Consider the following 22,154-nt stretch of genomic DNA (forward strand, 5'->3'; position numbering starts at 1 on the left):
ATGCAGTGGTTGGTTAACTAGGGGATTGGCAGTTGGCAGCTTTGTCTAAGTCCTTTGGTACAATACAATGTGGGGGGGAAAAAAAAAGACACTGATTCTAGTGCAGAATTTTTTCTCTCGTTTTTTGTTTAGTCTTTTATATTGGATACCTGGACCATGCTACAAACCTCACTAGAACCTTTTTGTTTTGTGCCATTACAAATCCTTAAAATGCTTGAAATTATAAGCCACTAAGAATTGAAAAAAAAATAGTAACGCCATCAGGTTATTAGGAAGGTTGATCCCATAAGATATCAAAATCAATATTAAAGGAAGCTGTTTATGTAACATTCAAAGCAAATTTGTCCTTGTAAAGTTGTCTGCCATGGACATACCTTTAGAGTAATAAAATCTAGTTTTAACTATCAGCGTGGAGGATGAAATCCATTCAACTGTATGATATCCAATTCAAATCGGATAAACATGGAATGTGATAACATGAAAAATGGAACAAAAGAAAACCATAATTTGTGCATGTGTAGGGACTTAGGCTCTCAAAATGTCAAGCATTTTCTTTTCTAATGTAGGCATTGTATATACACATAGAGAGATAGGTAGGTGTGGGCTTGATAACCTATTCCATGGTTTGCATTATGGGTCTGGGAAGCTTGTTTTGGTAGGGTCTAGGTGTGATGATCCGTTACAAAACAACACTAATTCAAGGCTTTGTACTTGCCTAAAACAGGCTTTTTGTCAACGCAATGTTTCTTGTTTAATCTTCCGTAAGTAGTAAGCAGGAGGCCCCTAAAACAGGCTTTTTGTCAACAAAATGTTTCTTGTTTAATCTTTCATAAGCAGTAAGTAGGAGACAGGCTGAATCTACTTACACTGTCATTTACAAAGGATATTGGAGGATCTAGTGGCTGAATCTACTTAAGCTGTCATTTACAAAGGACATTGGAGGATCTAGTACTCCTGCTCCTGCTTGGGGCCCAGTTAAACGAGGGTGGCGAAGGTTGCACTCAGTTGATAAAGCACTCAAGCATAGAAGTAGTACTAGAGAATACAGGTACCAAAATATATACGTTCCCTGCTACATATCCACTCTAATATATGATAAACCAAAATATATACCAGTAAGAAACACAGATGAGTATTGATGCTTCATGCTCAAGATCATCAGCAATGCCAAAGTAACATCGCTTTCTACAAACTCTAAATTGTCCATGGTGATCATATAAATCACAAAATAAGCATGTAAAACTAACAGCCTAACCAGATTTGTAGCTTTTTAATGATCTCGGGATTTCATTGATAAATTCAGCCAACAAGATGTTTCCTACTTAATGGTGCTGAATCTTTTGCAGTAACAAATATTATTTGCACACCTTTTCTTTTCTCGGTCCGGTCGGCTCTTCCAAAGAGCGTACATAGAAATAAAGAATACAATGACTGAAAGAGGGTTACATACATCTCTGGAGATTTAATGTTTAAACCACCTAAAATTCGTTTTTTTTTCTTCCAACTAACACTATTCTGGTACCAGTCCTCCAGAATCAACCCCATAATCTTGATAGCAGATACACGCTTCATACAAACTGTTGGCCAGTAATATCACCATGCATTCCCACACACCCTGGCGCTTCACAGAGCAGACAGCCGCACACCACAAACAACGGTGGTAACCAAAGGAAACTGAACTTAAAAGGGGGCTCTGCCGAAGTCACCTACATCTTCCACACTTCAGAGCTCACGCACATTCTTGAAGGCACCAACCTTTTTTAACTGATGATATGGCTGAGATGTAGAAAGAACGAAAAAAATGGCCACTGGGCTCCGGGCACAAGTGGCCACCGGAAACAATGGGAAAACATCCCAGAATATCAGAAGGAAGCAACTATCGTGGTGCCTTCTTGCGGCTAAGGATCTCCTGCTCTTTTAGGCGATGCTGGAACCTTGCCAATCGGGCTTGAAGGCTAACCAGGCCTGCAGCCTTGCGAGAGAGCACAAAACTTAACTGTGTCACATAGTTATCGATGCGGCTTCCTGGTTGGTCAACCTCTGCCAACAAATTCATCTCCTACATAGATAAATAACACTGGGATAAGCAGCGGCGGCGCATGAAATTGACAAACAAAGAAGAAATTAATAACTAAGTGCTAACTGCATAAGGCCTCTTTCCCATAAACCACTTGTTCACCCCAAAAATTTTTAACCACAAATATTCACACCTCATAGCTTATCCATTGATACCAATCATCATTGAGCAAAAATATCACATTCAAATAAGAAAAATCCGCACAGAATGACATCTGCTTAATGAAAGGTTACTTGAAAGTTATTAAGATCAAAACCTATGTTTAGAGACCCAAACAAGTTAACCTGCCTGACCAGTCACCCAGGAGCTCTGGTGGGTTGGGTCACCCAAAAACCCAAATCTTTAAGAAAAGACAACTGACCGAGCAGGCTGTACGGCGAAACCATCCAAAACACTGAAACCAAATTTAACCCAGCAATTCAAGGAGATCTTTTTTGAAGAAAGGGGTGTCCATGGTTCTCGTTCCCCATGGTTCAGCTGGACATGTAATCAGAACAGCGGAGAGAGGAGGGACTGGTTGCTGGTAGGGGGATTGGTAGAAAGAGGAGGTTTCGCTGTCAGGGGGGAGAGGAGGGATGGTGATGAAGGGCAGAGGAAGTTGAAAACATCATTGATGGCAACGGGAGCTTGGGGAGACTGCTGTAGGATCGACAGTCACCAGAGCCCCTCACAATGATTAGATCATACGCAAGGTTAGCAATGTTCCAGCCAGAAAAACAGGTTGGACCAGGTCAATGGGTTACAACCGTGATTAGAGACGATAGCTAGATTGTTTTAAGTGGATGAGATACTAGTGTGTAAGATGTATCATAGCTCCAATAGATTCCTCTCTGCATTCTAAATATAGAATCTTGCTTTTGGAGAGTATTCAGGGAATCATAGATACCAAATCTAAAATAACTTATCCCAATTAGTTCTTTTAATACCTCTTAGCCTGCCTAACTAACAACAAATTTGTGGAAGAAACAGTATGCACTAATGAAAGAACGGTTTGAAAGTTCAGCACTCAGGAAAAGTAGACTCTAGTGAGTCAACTTGGAAATTTGGGTGAGCTATGACATATTTTGACACAAACAAATAAATAAAGAAAAAAGATATATTAGAAACATTAATATCATCATTTAATCAGATGACTATTGTTGCACTACTATGACCTATCCATAGAAAACGCTTAGCCATCGTTTTTATTAAATTCACTTTGTACATATAAAAAAGGATTTAAGATAAATTCAATCTTTGAGAACAATCCAGATCCATCTTCTAAATATGGAACATCACAAAGATGTGGAATTGTAAATTTAAGATAAAACTTTGGTTAAAACAATTTTGGAGATGTTTGTATCACCGTTTTTGTGTGTAGATGCTGGAGCAAAAGGCGATTGCAAGGAGCAAAACATAAAATGGCAGCAATGTTCTAATAATGTTGCTAGCAGTCATACAAGCATTGACTTAACTACTATAATTTAAGGAATCAAACATTTAGAAGGTAAATTATTACAAGTTGTGATTCTTTGACAGGAAATACTAATATGAATGTTACGCTGGGAAATGCACCAAGTCTGTAGACTTGACTGATCCAATTATCCAATACAACCTCCAAAACTCCAACAGCAATCTTTTATGATCCAACTAATATAGATATATGGCAGGTTCTCAGCAAGCATTGACTCAAATCACTGAGTTACAAAACCATGCACTAAGCAATAGCAATTTGTATATGAAAAGAAGAAAAAAGCCATAGCAAAAGGATCACATGTGACTGGTAGTATGGTGGTGGAAATGCGCAGTGGTGTGGGGTAGTTGAGGGGTTAGGGTGGGGTGCAGAAGGTTGGTTGGGTTGCATTCATATGGAGAGCCGCATTCATGATAGTAACATAAGGCAACTTCTTTTTTGATGCATGCTATTCAGCATCCAATCACGAAAGGATAGTATTTGACAAACATAAGCACCACCATTTCATAAAAACTTATTCATGGCACTGTACACCTATGCATGACTGTCATGGCAAAAATATATAATGATGGTTAAGATTAAGTGGAGAATATTACTATGCACATGCATGGCACATGAAATTGATATTCATTTAAATTTGCAAAAAAAATTGTAGAGGGACTGGTTGCATGATGGAGTATGCTCAAAAGAAAAAAAACAAATCCATGGATGTCATAGAGTAGGTGCTGAGCAGAAAAGATGTATCACATGGTTAAATGGTCTGCTATAAGTGTGAGGTCAAGTACAGTAAGAACGAATAGACATACGAGCATGTCCAGTTAATGATAAAATCAGGCCCAACAAGACAATGGTCCAGTAGAAAGAATATGCATGTCCAAGAAGTTGACCATGTGATCAAGTGCATGGACAATTTAGATCAAGTGGAGAGGAAACAAATAGGCACAATGGTCCTGTTTGACTATGTATCTTATTAAGTGCATGAACATTCAAAATTATATGATAAAAGGTCAATAACCTAAAGAAAGAAATCAAGCATATATTCATTATTTAGTTATATCATATAATTGACCAAGCTGGAAAAGGAAGGTAGAAAAGGACTTTGAAAATGAAAATCTCAAGAATAATGCAAATCAAAAATTAAGATAGCTTGCAATCAAATAATGGAAGGTCTATAAACAATCATATAACAAATGCACTAAGGATCCCCAAAAAACAAAAGTTGCCAAAAGTAAAAAAATAGAAGGAAGTGGACTGATGGCTTACTTCGCGCACTATCTCCATTGTATTTTCAATTTCTTTTCTATGAGCTGCCATAAGAGCCTCTTCTTCCTGTACCAATCAAGAGAAGGAAAAGATCAAAGACTGCATATTTTATCAATCAATAACAGGAAAAAAAAGTTATTATGAAAGGACATGTTCGCTACCTCGAGTAAGGCATCGATTTCACCATCATTACATGAAACTTCCTGTTCATATTGCCTTGATGAAATGTTAGAAACAGAGTCAAACATTTGTTGCTGCTTACGGCCTGCGACAGGTAATTCACTTGCAGTGTCTTTTCTTGACCAATTGTTCGTTTTTTCAGATTTTTCTTCCCTAGAAACTTTTCTACGAGGTGGAGAGACCTTTGATACTTTTTCTTCATCCTGGTTGTCAAATGAGTTCTGAACAGAAGAATATAACTTCTTATTGTAACTGCTTTGACTGCTTTTTATGTCAACCCTCTCCCTCTCAAATGAGCCTGATGTTGCTCCACTTTCTTCCCTTCCATTATGGGTGTAATTTGACATCATACTGGATGAATTCCTATCAAGCTCTGATGTGGAATTATATGAAAAACTTTCCGCATTTCTCCTTGGCAGCTCCGCCACTTTCACCTCTTGATTTTGCTCATGAAGATCCTCGGATTCAACTGAGAAAATAAAAGATGATGCTGAAGCTGATTCCTTGCCAGAAGGTACTAATGATCCAGTAGCTTGATCTTTTCTAGGATTACCGCTCTTGGAGAGACTTTTAACCCTATTCAGATAACAATAAGACAGTCAGTAAAGCTCCAACAACAACCCAGCAATTCTCACGCAATTTTATAGTTCAGATTCAATAAATGTACCTAATCATACCTATCAGCATATCTTAAGGTATTAAGGGTATGTTCACAAGAGCCTGCATTTGGGGAAATGCAAGAAATCATAACAGTCTTTGAATTGCCGACAAAAGAGTCACGAAGCACCTCTGTCAGTTTGCTCCCACGGAACGGAATATGAATTTGATCATTGTCTAGGGCACGGATGCATTCCTTCAAAGCCAAAAGGCTCTTATTTATTTCTGCTCCTTCAATTCTGAAGTGAGAAAATAATACAGATATATCAACTAACATCAAAAACAGCATTTTGAAGAATAACAATCAATGAATCTCACTTAGCAAGGGTCACACAGTAAATAAAATCAGACACTTGAACACAATAATTGATTGCATCGTTATGTGGTCACATCAAGATACAAATATAAACAAATTAAAGTTGCAATAAAAAACTTTTCTGAAAGACACACCGTGTCTGACGATCATTGTCTGTAGTATCAGCACCACGCTCACTTCCAGCAAGATCAATAAAAGAGATCTTCCCGATAACCTTGCCACCCTTAGATTCATTGCCATCTTTCTGCCTTCTGGTGTCAACTACCTCTTTGTGCTTCTTAATGGCAAGTTGCAAGATGGCATGAGATCTTGATGATTCTTCATTGGCTCCTGTAGAACCTGTACTACGTGCAGCATTTCCTTTCTCAATGAAATCCTTAACAATCTGAACATCTGAGACTTCAAATTCCTGCAATCCAACAATACAAACTTGTTGCTTTCCATCTTCCCTCATGCAGAGTTTCCTGATGAAAACATTATAGGGAAAGAATTACGGTTTTTCCATTTAAAACAAACATTGCAAAACCATTTGTGACAACTAACGACAAAACAGAAATTGAAAGAGTACCCAGTTATAGTACACATGCCCACAATGTCTGTCCAAGTTGGTAAAACCAGTCACTTATTAAATTATTTAATTAAATAAGGAAAAAATGTTGTCAGTAGTATGAGGGCATCATGTATTTTGGGACTCGAAAAATTCCACAATCAACCATGTCATATAGAACTGTTCATCATGAACTTACTGGAGAGCTTTGTCTTAATTCTTAAAGCATTAAGATAAATCCTTGCACATGACCGAAGAAGCAATATTCTGCACATCTATCAATCAAGTGCTTAGTTATTTTTCCAATAACTACCTATCAAGAAAACTTCTACTGAATAACTAGAAGATTAAACGGCTGAGAATTTTATGCCACATATTGCATTTTGTTGGTATTTCCAAGAACTTGTGGAGAGAGAATCAAACAAAAATTTATTGACAATGGAAATTTGATAACTTGGTTGAACAAAAAACAAGGCAAATACCAAGGTTCTCCGTACCAGATCCGGTAGGCGTACCGGTCGCCTACCCGGAACCGGCCGATACGAACCGGCCCGCTCTTCCCCACCGGAGCCGGGGAAGAAGAAGAGAAGGAAAGAGAGCGCGGGAAAGAGAGGGAGGGAGGAGACCCGTCGCCGCCATTGGGGAGCCGCGGAGGAGCGGCGGAGGTCGGGAGGGACGCGGCCTCGGCCTCCGCCGCACCCCCGCGGGCTCTACCCCCCCCCCCCTCCCGCCTCCACCGCCCCTCCGCGGCTCTCCAATGGCGGCGACGGGTCTCCTCCCTCCCTCTCTTCCCCGCGCTCTCTCTTCTTCTCTTCGTCTACCTTGGCAAATACCATTAAGTTAAAATCCCTAGATAAGGTGCACTAGTTATATAACATTAATAGGTATAGAGAAGCCAACCTCCTATCGCAAAGAAGATCAAAAAGTTTCCCCCCATATATCTCAAAATAGCTGAGCCACAATTTGAAATTTTGATTATGGTAGTATGGTTGACGCAACAATCGAACAATGTCTTCTACAGCTCTGAGAGGCAAAGGTTTCATTGTGTATGTCTTCCCACTACCTGGAAAAACAAGTAAACCAGGTATTATGGTTATTTTGATGACTAACAACTTGTCATAAAAATGTGCCAAAATATAAATCTATAAAGATATAGGCAAATGAGTATTTTTGTATATTAGATTTGCATCTGTATACAAAAATTTCTACTCAGATATTAGTTTCAAACCATACCTTCAGCCTCATATTTCATCCTTTTCATTTTTAATTTCTAAGAGAATCAAACATCATCATACAAACTGGCATGAATGCTATGTGCAAGAACTTCAAGGATACACCACTTCCTTGTTGACAAAAATAGGATGCCATGCAGAGCAGATCTAAAACTTAAAATCACGTTTAGCGATAATAAATAGGCATGCAAATAACATTCTTTGATTCAAAAGGCACATTTTTTTAGACAGGCCTTCAAGAGGCAAATAATTCAGATTAACTAGGGAAGTGAACTTCTCAGATATCATAGGACTATTACAAGGTGGCATACAACCCTTTATGACATGTAGAATGCTCCTTGGACTGAGGTAGGTCCCCTGTAATAAGGGTGTGGCCATTACCATAACCATCAAACCTTCTCCGAACTATATGGGTTTATGACCATATCTTTTTATCCTAATGAAAACCAGTTAGACACTCTGCATCTAACTTCTCCCAAGAATGGGGGAAACTTTTTGGATTTGTGAATCATCATTCAATAAGAATTCCTAAGTTACGTCTGATGTTGTCTCAAACTGATAATGGTAGATAAAAATGATAACAATAATAACTATGAAAGTATAAATAAATATATAATAGCTATAATTATAAGGAGGCTCTACATATGCCATTATGATGTGCCATAAGAGGTGCAGCAGCCAAAGAAGACCCATTATTTAAGGCTAGATTTCCAATACTAAATGCAAAACAAAAATCATCAGCCTTCTATCAAAAACATAGCACTCAACAAAGGAAGGCCCAAAAGCTTCTGATTCGAAAAGGCTTCAGCTGCAGCTCTCAAATGTACAGTTTCTGTTAACCCCTCCCGAAAAAGGAAACTGACCAAAGAAATAGAAAAGCCAAGGCCTGGTTTCTCAATCTATGTGATGAAAGTAGGAGCTAGGATGCTCATAGGATGATTCAGTCGCCAAAATGTGATTCATGAAAGCTCCACTCGCTGATCTTACTCTAATATCAAATGTACAGTTTCTGTTAACCCCTCCCAAAAAGGAAACTGACCAAAGAAATAGAAAAGCCAAGGCCTGGTTTCTCAGTCTATGTGACGCAAGGAGTAGCTAGGATATTCATTTTCATCATTGGACATTCAGTCACCAAAATGTGATTCATGAAAGCTCCACTCACTGATCTTACTCTTTAGTTAGTGTTTTACCATGTTAATTTGAACCTTGGTGGGTTTTTTGGTGCATGGTTGAAATCAAAAGATCATAAGACATTGAATAGTTGGATGAGGAGATGATGGGGCAATTTAACAGCCCCTCACCTGCACTCCCTCCTCTTCTTTCCTTCAAGTGGGCTAAGGGCAGTTAACGAATTATTAAGGACCTGTTTATAATTTCTTTATTAAGGACCTGTTTATAATTTCTTCTTCGCTAACTTCTTGATAAGGTAGTTCACGAATTATTAAGGACCTGTATAGCATTATTGATTCCTCCTAGTACTCTCTCTCCTTATTTCAATACCAAATTTTCTTGTGCCTATTCAAACTAATTTATTGGCAAGGCTTATCAAAAAGCATTATTGATTCTTTTGGCATCTTATATGACTACTAGCACAGCCCTCATGCTATGCACGTGAGAGAAGCATGGATCAATTTTTTTCTTCTTCGCTAATTTTTTCTTTATTACATTGGTCCAATTTCACCTGGTTTCGGCCATCATATTCATGTGCCATCAACAATTATCTGATCAAATTTTTTGGGAATCACAGATTCTTGCATGCAGTGAGACTTTTATTCGAATTTTGACTGTGTTTTCCTATTTTCTTTTTCCTTCATTTGGAAGTTGGGACTATACAAACGATAGTACCAAACCTTGTTTTCCCTTTTTAGTTGGATTATCCTTTTTAAGTTATACTCTGAATCACTAGCAATAATCCTAATTAAAACTGAGATGATTGAATAGTCAACTGACAGCCCAGTGAAGTTCTCTGTGTATATTACGAGATGATTCAAAATCAAGCCATCATCTCATAATTCATCCACCTAAAATCATCATTTTCATGTGCTGGGATGTCCGCACAGTGAGCGGAGCATTTGCACTATGTAATTTAAACTTCAAAAAATGGTCTAAGAAATATTAGCTGATCAGTCCTATGAAGTAGGGCAGCATCAGTCTTTTCTTTAATTTCGCTCCTTTGGATGACAAAAATAATGATAGTCTCAATTTTTTAACCTCTTCACGTTTTAAAGTTTAACAAAAACCAGTTTTTAACTTTTTAAGAAAGACAATTAACTTTAAGAAAGAAAGACAAGTTGTACAATTGGTTAGCAAGCTAGATGCCTTCAAGGCTTCAACAGTGCTTTATTTCAACTTACCTTAATATGGGTTACATCAGGCATGATCCAACAACTTTGTACGCTTCGCTTACACCCCAACCCCAGCATTTTCCTCTCCTATCTAAAAGTTGTCAGAAGCTTCTAACTTGGGCAATACACCGGCTTCAAATCTCTTTGGAAACACACCCTTGTCTTGCGCCTACTTCTGCCACACCCACACCAGCTCCTGCTTCAAGTGACTAAGCTCTATTTTGAATTTTTATAATGTTATTCTAATATATATATATATAAGAAATTTAAGTTGATAGATGTTGCAATCTGATTCTTTAGTTTATAATTCATTCCTCAGATAACACAGTTCCCTATATCAAACCTCCCCATCTTCCCTCTTCAACTAGCCTCTTCTAGTTTAAAGGAATCTTAAGGGTTGCTTTGGTCAGATGAGCATAAATTGCAATCAGTGAGATTAGTCCACCCACATGCTAACTAACCTTTCGGATATAGGGGTGCAACCCAAGCTGAGTTAGTCTGAAGCAACCCAACCGACCTGCAGTTTGGATTTGGTTGGGAAAATTGTCAACCTGATTTCAGGTTGGGTTGGTTTCAAGTCAAAAGCTTGGGCAACTCAACCAAGCCAAACCTGAAATACCACGACCTACTAGCCTGGCCTAACATGAAAGCTAACTTGTATTAGGTGCTCCGAAACTAAACCTGACTCCAATTTCTGCAATAGAGCTCTCAACATAATCCGTTTGAAACCTTGCTTAAATCAACCCAACCCAACCGAGCCCAACCCAAATTGTGTCTGGGTTTTGGAGCTGGGTTCAACTTGCAATTGGGTAGTCAAATTCCTTATCGGGTTGGGTTGGGCTCCAGTTGGCCTTTAACCTGATCCACCAAGCTGCATCTCAGTCAGCGTATCATGGAAGACCTCCTTTTGTTGCTAAAAATTGCCTTGCCTAGGATCTTAGCATCAAATCATAGAGAACTTGCATAAGCTTCATGTTAAGTCATAAAACTATGCCCAGTTTTCCCACAAAGCCTTCTAAAGTTATTGCTCCATAGCCAGCATTCTAGTGTTTGGCGGAAATCATGTTTCGTTAACTTCTAAGGGATTATAAGTTGTAGAAAAACAAGTTGAACAAACCTGCACGCAATAAGTATTTTAAAATAAAAGATTTCCATACATCTAGAACAGAGCTCCACATGAATAAAGAAACTGCATATCTGAAATTACTATAGAGGTTGTTAATCTTGTCCATGGTTCAACACACCTGTTTGACCATAAGCAAAACATGTGGCTTTTGTTCTCTGAAAAATGGTCGGTATAATCGGTTCCACAGTCTCACGATATACCTGTTCAGGTTAGTGAGCTTAAAAAGATACACAGAATTGACAGGAATGGTAGGATAGTTCTCTGTGCAAACATATCAAGGCAGTCTTATGGCAAAAAAAGAGATGAACAGACTCACAAATTGAAGGTCATTCTGACAGGAGATCATACCTCATCATTTGTAACATGCTCACCCAGAACTGCATCAAAACAAAACTCATGCTTCTCCACATATGCAGTCAAGTCCACCTGCCACGTCAAGATTATAAATCAGTCATGTCAGTGAGTACAACAAGCAAAAGAAAGCAGGCACTAACCACTGCAGGGTTGGCATGCTACATGCCAACAACAGAATTCATCATAAATATTTGTTACCATGTATGAAAAGAGAAGAAAAAATCATGCACTTAAGGGTGATGTAATGTAATTATTCAAGCCAAAGAATGATGCAATAAAGAAACTAAACCAAGAGTACATTCACTGAAAAAATAATGGAAACAATTAAGCATAAAAACTTAAAAAGACCATCATCCTATCAAATATGAGTGTGGCATGAGGGCATTTGATGAAATCTCACTCACAATGGCCTGGGCTTCAGACTCTCATCAACAAGCAAGTGATGAACCTCATCAAAAGAACAGGATATTGATTTTTGTAGTTATAATAACCCCTAACTGTAACAATTAGCTTTCATTACCTAAAGAAAATCATACAAACCCCACTACACTACACTATATACCAGGCTTTCAGAACCTTGCAAAATTCACACCAGCTAAAACAAGGGAACAACAAGGTAGAACCTAATATCAAGAGCCATGATTCGCAAGGAACAAACTTGTTTCACTGATCGAACCTCTCTTCGGTGACAAAATCAGTAAATGTTTCAGCCATTCACTCCATACAAACTGCAAGCAATACAATCTGGTTGAATTAGAAAGCTCATCCACAAATCTCTCCATTGGGTTTAAATTCAGCATCACGTTTGAAATTGTTTTCATTTGATATAACAAACTTTCAGCTGCGGCACAAAGATGCTTGATCTTGGCCCAGCCCATGGTTAGACCCTGAAATAAGGTGCTTCTGCTGTAGCTTAAGTCTCAACACAAGCCCATGTTGAAGCCACAGCAAAAGGTTTCTTTTTATGTAACTAAATCTATTCAAATCTTTTCTGATGATGATATACAGAAATCTTTTCCATATAATTAGAACTCACAAAGACGGAAACACAACTCCATACCAATGATGTGGAGCCTCTTTTTAACCCAAACAGCCTACTAGCATAAGTGAATTTTTAAAATTTCAAGGGATTGAGCAAAATCAGAATAGCAAACAATAGAAGGGCCCATAACGGGAATAACAAAAGACTCGCCACTAAGTATCTTTATTATTTTCTTCATTCCAAGATCATCACTTCCTTAACAAGAAAGTGAAAGCACAACTTATCAGATACTAGGCAACAGATCACAGCTGATTCCTCCAGAAGCAAAAATTCCTTGCTCCAAATAGACAATCATTTTGAAGCTACTAATAAACCAATTTCACAGAACCCTGTAGGACCCTTGGATATAAGTCAAAACTTTGTAGGCTGTTAACTACAAGAATTTATAAATTTTAAGGATCCCAGTAACTTTGTTGGGGAACAATAATAGGAGAAAGAACCACACTTCAAGGGTTTACCAGATATATCAAAGTCCTGATAACAAAGTAAATCTTTCTTTAAGTCAAAACCATGAGGCAGTAGAGGCAATAAAGAATTAAATTTATTTTCCTTAAAAATAACATAAGAAGATAAATTAGGGTATCTACCATTTTTTGGAGAGAAAGTTTAACTTTATTGCATCCTCTTGATTGAAGAACTTGGTGTCTCGCCACCAAGGACTCAAGATGTTGATGTCAGTCGTTGATTTTCAAAGGACACCATTTAAATTTTATTAGGTTACAAGAAGGATTTTTTTAGTTATAAAAGGAAATCATGTGACAACATAATACATACCATTTCTCTACCGCAGAATCATTATACAAGGCATGTCTAACTTTGAAGAGCAAGCCCTAATCACTAATCCTGAAGTAGAAGCCTTCAGGCTAGCTTTCATAACCTTGCACAACTGAGTAGTAGGTGGCCTTGAATATGGTTCCTTTACTTCAGCCTAATGTAAAGAGAAAGCACATGGACCAGCCTGGAACTCATGTAAGAATTTAAACAAGGAAAATCTAGGTTATGGTGGCTTTTTGAGAATTTCTCACATCTCTATGATCATTCTTTCACATGTGGAACCAAACAGAGGAACTAGTTTGTTAACAATTGGGTCATATTGTTTCAAGGTCAGCATTTAACTGAATTTAGATGCCAATACTTGGAAACAAAAAATGGAAATAAGCCTACTACCTGCAAATAAATAATGAATGCCAAACAAAGAAACATCACATGGTAATTGGTAACTTGCTGAAAAATCCAACTGAATATTTATGTAGGTGTTAAGAAATTGTATAATGCGCATGTGAAGAATTTGGTACCAAGGGCCTGTTCTTAGGGGGATGAAAAAAGGTTGCTGTACCCGCTCATGGAAAAATTTGATACTAAGGGCCCGTTCTTTGTGAAGATTATATTATATTATAATAATAATAATAATAATATTATATTAGGGTTAGGGGTGTTTTAGGGACAAAATAATAAGGTGACTTTACCATCTGATGGAAAAATGACTTATCCACTTCCCAGGTGGTTAAAACTTTTCTCCCATTTCATGGGTAAATGCTATCTATGGAAAAATAACTTACCCGCCTAGAGAAGCATGAAAACATGGGTAAGTTGGTCAATGGAAAAGTTAACCAACTTTTCCATGATATTTACCCACCAAAAAACGGGTCCTTATGGAGAACCGTCTTACAATTCAAATTTATTAAAAAAAATACCAAACTGTGAAGGCAATAGTTCACATAACATTCAATCATGTAATGGAAAAAAATATCTTGGATTGTAAATCTCACAGAGGTTTTGCAATATTATTTCATACTACATGCTTAGTAAACAGTTGAACTCATTCAAAAACAAGTATCCGAGAGTCATGGTAAAGAAGATGGTTAACATCAAAATCGTATAATATTCTGCAGACAAAGAAAGATATCAAACCTTTAACTTAGGCTCATAAACAGTTAAAAATGCATTATTATGTACGGTTACAATATCATCCTCTTTCCGAGAAATCTCCTTCTTGTTCAAAGGCCTTTTACGTACCTGAAAAAGGAGGGGGGGAACAAACCAGTCAATTGGACTCCCGAGTGCATCTCATAAATCAACAACAATGAATTAACAGAAGCTTTAAGCAAGGTTTGCAGTCCCAATCAAAACTAATCCAAAACTGCCCAAGTTTCAATTGCAACAATCAGTTCTGATCCAGCTTCAGCTAGTTTCAGCCAAGTAAACTAAATAAAAATCTAAATTTAATATTTTGAGGATCTTTCTCCTTCATTTTTGCTAACATAAAGCTTGCTAATGGGTGATGTATCAAGCTTCTAGGATGCATTTTTTCAGGACTAAATTCAAATCTGCAAGCTGGACCTCAGAGAACAAAAATATCTTAAAATGCTAAAAGAAACGCATGTAAAGGACTATTAAACCAATGGCTGAAATTGGTAACAGTTAAACAAGACTTTGTAGAGCTTACATTTCATGAAGTATCTTGAAATAACTTAAGTTTCCGAATAAAAATATAAATATTGTAAACTGCAGAAAACTTTTGTTAAAAATGCATAAATCCTAATAGACTAGATTTCCACCACATAACGTTTTTAATCTTAACATGATGCATCATCAATTTTCTACATAATTTTTTTGTAATTCTTATGCTATTCTCAAAAGTTTTCTGTATGTTATCTTTGAATAATCTAATACATTTTGAAAAGTTTCAAACAACAGTAACCAAACAACAATACAATGAAGGGTTCAAGACAGTACAATATACTTTAACATCACATCTAAGACACATGGTTCATTTATCTTTACCGTTATGATCTTTTTCTTTTTTATTTTAAAAATATTTTTCAGCTGAAACATTAAAATGCAAACATAAACTCAATTGGCTTCACTGAAGTCAAATTAAAAATTCGAAATTTCAATCTTTAGTATGAAGAGAACAGCTTGGGATATAATAGAGGGCAGTAGTGTGATTGTTTCATCAATACCAATGTGCTTTCAAATTTTGTTTGCTTGAAACTTGAGTGTGATGACAAACCCATAGAGAAATCACCTTTGCAAAGCATTAACAATAAAATTTAATATAGAAGCTTTGAGAATGCGATATACCGAAGTTTACAAAAAGACAACCTCTTCTAAAAAACTTCTTGAAAAAAATTACACATCTCCTCATATTTGGAACATGTGGTAGATAATGTTAGTGCTTTTTCTAAATAAGTATTTTTGTTTGCACTCTCTTTTTTGTTATCAGCAATCCAGATTCAATCTCTCCAGTTTAATATGTTATTCCTCCATGACAATAGTTCAGTCCATCATAAATTATTGAATCAGCAAAAGTCTAATGGTTGGACCTATAAACTAAACAAAATATACATAAAGATATTTGAACATCTCTGCTGGAAAGGAAATATTTGTGGGCCAATCAAGTAGAATTGTAATGGCAAACACCCCTAAACTGTTGCCGTCAAAATAATACTTCACCATATAGTAAAAAGGACAGCATAAAATGTAGGAGACTTTTGAATATCACCCATATAGCAGGTGGAATGGTACAGCCCATGTATGTGGGGAACCAATTCCCTGGAGAATTCTTATCTGTGCCACTTATATTTGACAACTTCCAGTTGAACATACATGAGGATGAAAATAAAAATATTGGTTGCAGTGATAGGAGATGCAAATTAGGACTTCAGGGTTAAGGTCCAAAAAAAAGGCGAAATAGCAGCATTCTTACAGTGACAAGGTTCACATCTTATCAAAGATAAAGCTATAATACATTAATGAACTGTTCCATCAAAAGACTAGTTATAATGCACATGCCAATGCATGTGGCTACTACTAAAGATTTCATCTATAGGATCAATTTTAAAAAGATAGCATGGTTGGAAGCTAATATGCCTTCCTCATTAAATTGCTTAAGATATATTTGGGATATTACGCTCTTAATCTAGATAAGCTTAAGTTTTGCTATGACTAACAAATCACTATGAATTTGGAATTTGGTGGATATGGGACTCTTATTATGCATAAAATAATCCTCAATTAAGGAGAGTTCCCCCTTGGACTCCTCAGAGTCCAGCAATGTTAGGATCCGTTTCTACAGAACTTTAGCATGGTTCAAAACTCTTAAGAGAGAAATCTAATTAAGGTTATTATGAGAACTGAAAATTTGGGAACTCTAGCCATTTTTACATAGTGTTTGGATAGGATATGAAGTCATTTACAACTCAAGTATCTAAATATCTCTCACATGCATTGAGAAATCTAAGTGTATAAAACTATCTCCAAATTGGAATATAAGTATCTTAAACATCCAGGTGAAATTTTCTAAATGCAGAGGCATCAATAATGTGAAAGCACAATATCCAGAATGCATTCCAACCCTATGGTATCAACTATCAAGTTTATATGATTAGAAGCAATTTAAATACCACAACTTTAATCTTGGCTACATTGCTCTCTTTTGTGCTAATTTCTCTTTCACTGACTGAAGATCTAATATTGCTATCGGCCAGCCCTTGTTGCTTGCTAGGCACTGCACCATCATCATTATCAAAACCCCTGGTATGCATGAACGGTGATGGCTCAAATGGCTCTGACATTACATGCTGCAAAGAGAGGACAAAGCACAAATTGCAATTAGGACTTTAAAAAAGGGAAAAAATAGCATGTGATATCAACATTATCGAATTAAAAAAAAAAACAAGATATATTGACTAACAATTGTCATCTACATCCATGATGAAATTGATCCATTGACTGATTTTTCCTTTTTTTTGATGGAGAGGATGGGGTATGTGAAGGGAAAACCAGTGACAGATCAAATTATTAGATCTCTCACACAATTGGATAACAGTTTGATCCCCAATAGACAATTTCAATGACTGAAAGATATCATAGTAAAATTTGTAGGTTTACTAATAAAAAAAGCACGCCCCCACCATTTCTGTTGCTTTTACATAATCAGTGCTAATCGATGCCAAATAATCATATAAATCATGGAAGAGAGAGAAAACAAAGATGAAGACTACCACAGTCACAGACTCACAATGCATTGTAGAAGAGTGATTGCATAAATGCCACCTTCCCCTTAACCCAAGCTAGTTATTCCCTTATTTTTTTACACTTAAAAAGTTTTTATATTAGCCAATATGAAAATGAAATATGAAACAACTTAAGAGGCTGGTTCGATCTTCAAAAATTCATTTAGATGACTTAGTTTTATTTACTGAAGTTCACAGAGACAATTTTTTCTCCCTTGTAAAACACTTGGTTGATTCACTAACCTGCTTATAAATATTTGCATCCTCTAAAGGCTGTGTTTGCTTGCAGGCTCAAGGGAGGTTAAATAGAATAAAGTTAAAGACCTTTTCCACCTATTCCACTTTTAACTTACCAAACACCAATAAAGTAACCTTTATTCCAAAGGTAAGGCCAGTATCTTAAAAAGTAAAGTTCTGCTACTTTTTCCAGTTAACCTGGAATAAATTAATCCACCATCTAGGGTGGAGTAGTTTATTCCAGAGTAAAGAGGAAAAGGAGTAAATGAACCCATTTACTCTGGGTAGATTACTCTACAACTAAATGCAGTCTTACTCTGTCTCGCTATCTTCTCATATACAATATTAAATGGGTAATGGGATTGGCATCGAGCTTTTAGTGATTTTGAAACAAGTGACAACCTATCGGTATCAGATCTTCATTAAAAGAAATGAAGTAGAGTCTACAAGAATTCTCCATACTCGAAAACTTTCTACTTCTTTAATTGATTTTACTTTTTTTTTTAATTTTCTAAACAACATCTACTGAGTTTCAAGCCGAAGCCAACACTAGTGAAATTACCAAAACGTTTCCTTAAGCCTTGTTTGGACCTTGGAACAAAACCAAGTATTAAACTTTAAAAATGAATAGCAAACATTTAGATGATTTGAAGTAGATCTAATTGGTTCATTATCAATTCCATTAATTAAAATTTTACAGAATAATCAATAAATCATTTGTTTAATCTGATCTATTCATGTCTTCATCAAAGAATCTACCTGATTGCTCTTACTCAACAAAATGAATCAGTTTTCTCTTAAAAAATGAATAAGCATTTTAACTTTCAAAGCATAAAATTATCACCACACTCTTACTATTATTGCTTCAGATCAAGTTAATAACCAAATTTTGACATAATAAATAACTAAAATGAGATTTCAAGATAGCTTGAACAAAGTACGAAGTCATAGTTTCGCTTAAGGATAGAGTGGACTACCTATATATTGATGATCTCAATTGTGGATCTCCTTCAAAACAGCAAAATTCTTACTTCCATTTTCTTTTTCCCCTAATTTCTTTCTCACACCACCATCTAGCATAAGCTATGAATGTTACACAATATGTGAGAGGATGATGCCATAGTAACAACTAAGAATAATATTTTATTAATCCACTAATGTAACCTTTTCTAAAATATGCAGATTGTACTCAATAATTAACCCTACAATTATAGGATACGGCTTAATTGTCATTATTGTTGTTATCACATACCTTAGCATGTTCCACCATATGTCATGATATGTTAATATGTTGATTAAAAGGGCTTGATACAGTCTAATGTAGCAACAGACATGCAAGGATATGCATAGCATCAGCTGGTAGCATGAAACCTATGAGACCATTTCTTATGTCACCAGAATTATATGCTGAAGAAAATCCCAAAATCCATACAGCACACCTAGTCAAGAATAAAAATCAGCTGGTCACATCTTTTAACCTACATGAAAATATGGGACCAATTATATCCTTCAATAATGCAAGTTTGTGCAAAACAGGAACCCCTTAATCACAGTTAAAAAAAAGGAAGAAAGGTTGAAAGATATGCAAGCAAACTAATAGTTGGACATGAAGTGCATGTCCAACAAATAGTCTGGTTAAGTGCATGGACACTTAAGATTAGATGGAAGAAGAAGAAGAAAAAGTGTGGGAATTACATGGGAAAGTAATGTGATGGGCTTATAACAACCACGATCGAGCAGAGAGAGAAGGGAATCCAAGAACATGTCGATAATAGGTGAATAAAGATGGACCATATAGCTAATTATGATACTTTATTTATTAAGATAAAGTTTGTTATGAGTTACTATTAAAAACCCATCATGATGTCACGATGATGATGGCCTCTTCCACCAGACACAGATAGTTTAGTTTTTTTCCTACTTCTCTACTGCAGTCATTCACATTTATGACATATTCTTGTTTGCACATAGCTGTGAGAAGAAGAATGATGAGATATTATTTTCAGCAAATCACAAACAATGGATCGCTTCATCCCATATATCTTATGCTCATTGTTGTTTCTTTCTTCTAAGTATTCCTATGTATCCTTTCTCAAATTAAACAAAATGAGAAATGATTTCTAGCAGATACTGTTTTCCAAATAGTGTACTTCTAAATTATAAAAATAAGGAAGTTTGTTAAGAAAAATGTTCATCTAGCAAACATTTATTAAGACTGAAATAAAAAGAAGATATGAGTATCATGCGATGCAGTGTAAAATTGTGCCACCCTTTAAATTAATATGGGTGCAATATACAAATGTTAATTGAAACATGAAAAATGTAAATTCCATGGAGGAATGGATTTGAAAATTGGTTTTTCTTGACATTCATAAGGATCATACTTCAGAAAGAAGTTCGGTGTCATCCATAGCATGAAGATCCAAAAGGCCAGCTCCAAATTCCCCTCTCAGCTCAGGTGAATAAAAGCCATCAGATGCACCAGCTGCTCCTGGGGTGTATGGCTCTGTGCCAGACTCCATGTTAAAGTTCAAATTCCTTAAAAGTTTAAAGAGCTTCTGCTTCTCCTCAACAGTCTGTGGTCCATAACCCTAACGCCACAGCACCCAAAACAGAAGGATATTATAAACTACATCAAACCCAACGAAACCACCAGAAACAGTGCTATTGTATATTCATTAAATAACACCAATATTTCAAATGGCAAAATATAATTAAACAGTGAAGGCCGCATCACAAGAGAATAAATACTCCAACAACACGAGTAAACAAGCAATGATACAAACCCGTACTTCCATACTTTGAAATTTGAGAACATTTTTTAAAAAAATATATCCTTGCAGCAGTACAAATATTCCACAACCTACATATGAAGGATACCCCGGATCTTGAGACCATTTATATGCTTTGAAATTTGAGAAAAATTTTATTTTTTAAAAAAGAAATTTCATCTTTGCAGCATTACAAATATTCCACGATCTGAACAAACGAAGGAATAACCCCGATCTTGAGAACACAAGACTACCCTATTTGAAGATTATTAAGCAAACAGCATCCAATTCCATCACCGCAATATAAGAATCAGGATTAAACCAGAGAGAGGAAAGAAAAAGATGACAAATCATTAAGTATACCCCTCAAAATAAAAGACCCGTCATGAAGCATAATCAGAGCAAAAACGCAAAAAAGGGAGATCTTTTTCTAATACCACTACATGAGAGTGAATCAAAATTAAGTTTTTAACATAACACGTCACCGAGAACAGAGGAATCTCTGATCGACGCAAGATCCGGTACCTGCATGAGCAGATTGGGGAGCATGCGCTGGTCGGCGGAAGCCAGAGGCGAAGCCAGGTGCTGGAGCCCGGCGGACTGGAGCCACCGCGCCATGACCGCGTCCCCGGCGTCCCCGACGGCTCCGCTGGGGTGGTGGTCGTACAGAGCCGCCGCCGCCGCAGCGGCGTTGCTCTGCTGCACCTGGCCACCCATGGGGCGCTGCGACCTGCGTTGGGGCGCCAACTTTCCGCCTCCCTATCAAACACCTCCTACGATCTAGACAGGACGAGATCTCCCGAACCCCCGATCCCTACGGAGACCCGCAGATCATCCAATCGAGGCCGATCGTGATGGGATTCGGAAATGCGAGGAATCTCCGCGGTTTTGGAGGGTGGGAAGATGGAAGGATCGATGGGGTAGCAGATCCGGCGCTGGATCCGAGGGCCAATGAAGCGAATTGGGGCCAATGGGGGTTGGGATCGGGGAGGAAGAAACCCTAATTTTAGAATTTGGGGGCGATTTCTTCCTTTGCTTTTTGATCCCCTCCCCTTTTGTTAGGTCAGGTGGGAGGGTTTTCGTGCGAATGAAAGCAAGCGATGTCGAAGAGACTGCACGCCCCCGTGGCGTGGGAAGGCTCTCTCTCTCTCTTCTTGTGATCTTTTTGCGTTTGGAGAGAGAGAGAGAGATTTGTTTCTCCAAATGGAGAAGAACACTGGACTCTCCGGTGAAGGTGGGATGAATTTAATTTTCTTATTTTGGATGGGCTCTTTTTATATGCTGGGGAGGGCTTAGGGTGAGACGTAGATGTCCTTGAGGGTTTTTTTATAAAAAAAATTATGAGGAGATTTTCAGAAAAATGGAGAAGATGAATTTTATTGCTTGATTGGGATTTGTTAGGTGGGTTTTGAGGAAGGATGAAGATGTTTATTGTTTGATTGTATGAATAAATTTTCAAAATGGGGGAGAGAAGAAGATCTATGTTCAAGTTTACCTAAAGGTTGTACTGGAATTTTGGGTTGGATTCAAATTCTA

The 22,154-nt window shown here is 37.1% G+C and overlaps 1 protein-coding gene across 1 annotated transcript; it reads right to left on the reverse strand.

The window, feature by feature from the left end:
• Positions 1–1,259: 1,259 nt before the first annotated feature.
• Positions 1,260–21,857, reverse strand: LOC103715085 (kinesin-like protein KIN-13A). Its single transcript, XM_008802602.4, has 12 exons — positions 21,144–21,857; positions 20,232–20,438; positions 16,999–17,175; positions 14,504–14,608; positions 11,545–11,622; positions 11,315–11,396; positions 7,394–7,556; positions 6,081–6,410; positions 5,651–5,869; positions 4,955–5,549; positions 4,794–4,859; positions 1,260–2,059 (listed from the first exon to the last, which is right to left on the reverse strand). The coding sequence occupies exons 1-12, from the start codon at positions 21,333–21,335 to the stop codon at positions 1,877–1,879; spliced, it is 2,397 nt and encodes a 798-aa protein (XP_008800824.2). The 5' UTR covers positions 21,336–21,857; the 3' UTR covers positions 1,260–1,876.
• Positions 21,858–22,154: the final 297 nt, after the last annotated feature.

The sequence above is a fragment of the Phoenix dactylifera genome, unplaced genomic scaffold (assembly GCF_009389715.1).
Source record: "Phoenix dactylifera cultivar Barhee BC4 unplaced genomic scaffold, palm_55x_up_171113_PBpolish2nd_filt_p 000077F, whole genome shotgun sequence".
Classification (NCBI taxonomy): domain Eukaryota; kingdom Viridiplantae; phylum Streptophyta; class Magnoliopsida; order Arecales; family Arecaceae; genus Phoenix; species Phoenix dactylifera.

Bases quoted from the DNA above. Each gene is read 5' to 3' on its own strand.
- LOC103715085 (XM_008802602.4), bottom strand. From the start codon at position 21,335: ATGGGTGGCCAGGTGCAGCAGAGCAACGCCGCTGCGGCGGCGGCGGCT. The intron at 11,623-14,503 runs GTTTGATATCTT...TTGACGTGGCAG, and splicing joins TTTATGAGCCTAAGTTAAAG to GTGGACTTGACTGCATATGT. The intron at 5,550-5,650 runs GTATGATTAGGT...TTATCTGAATAG, and splicing joins ACCTTAAGATATGCTGATAG to GGTTAAAAGTCTCTCCAAGA.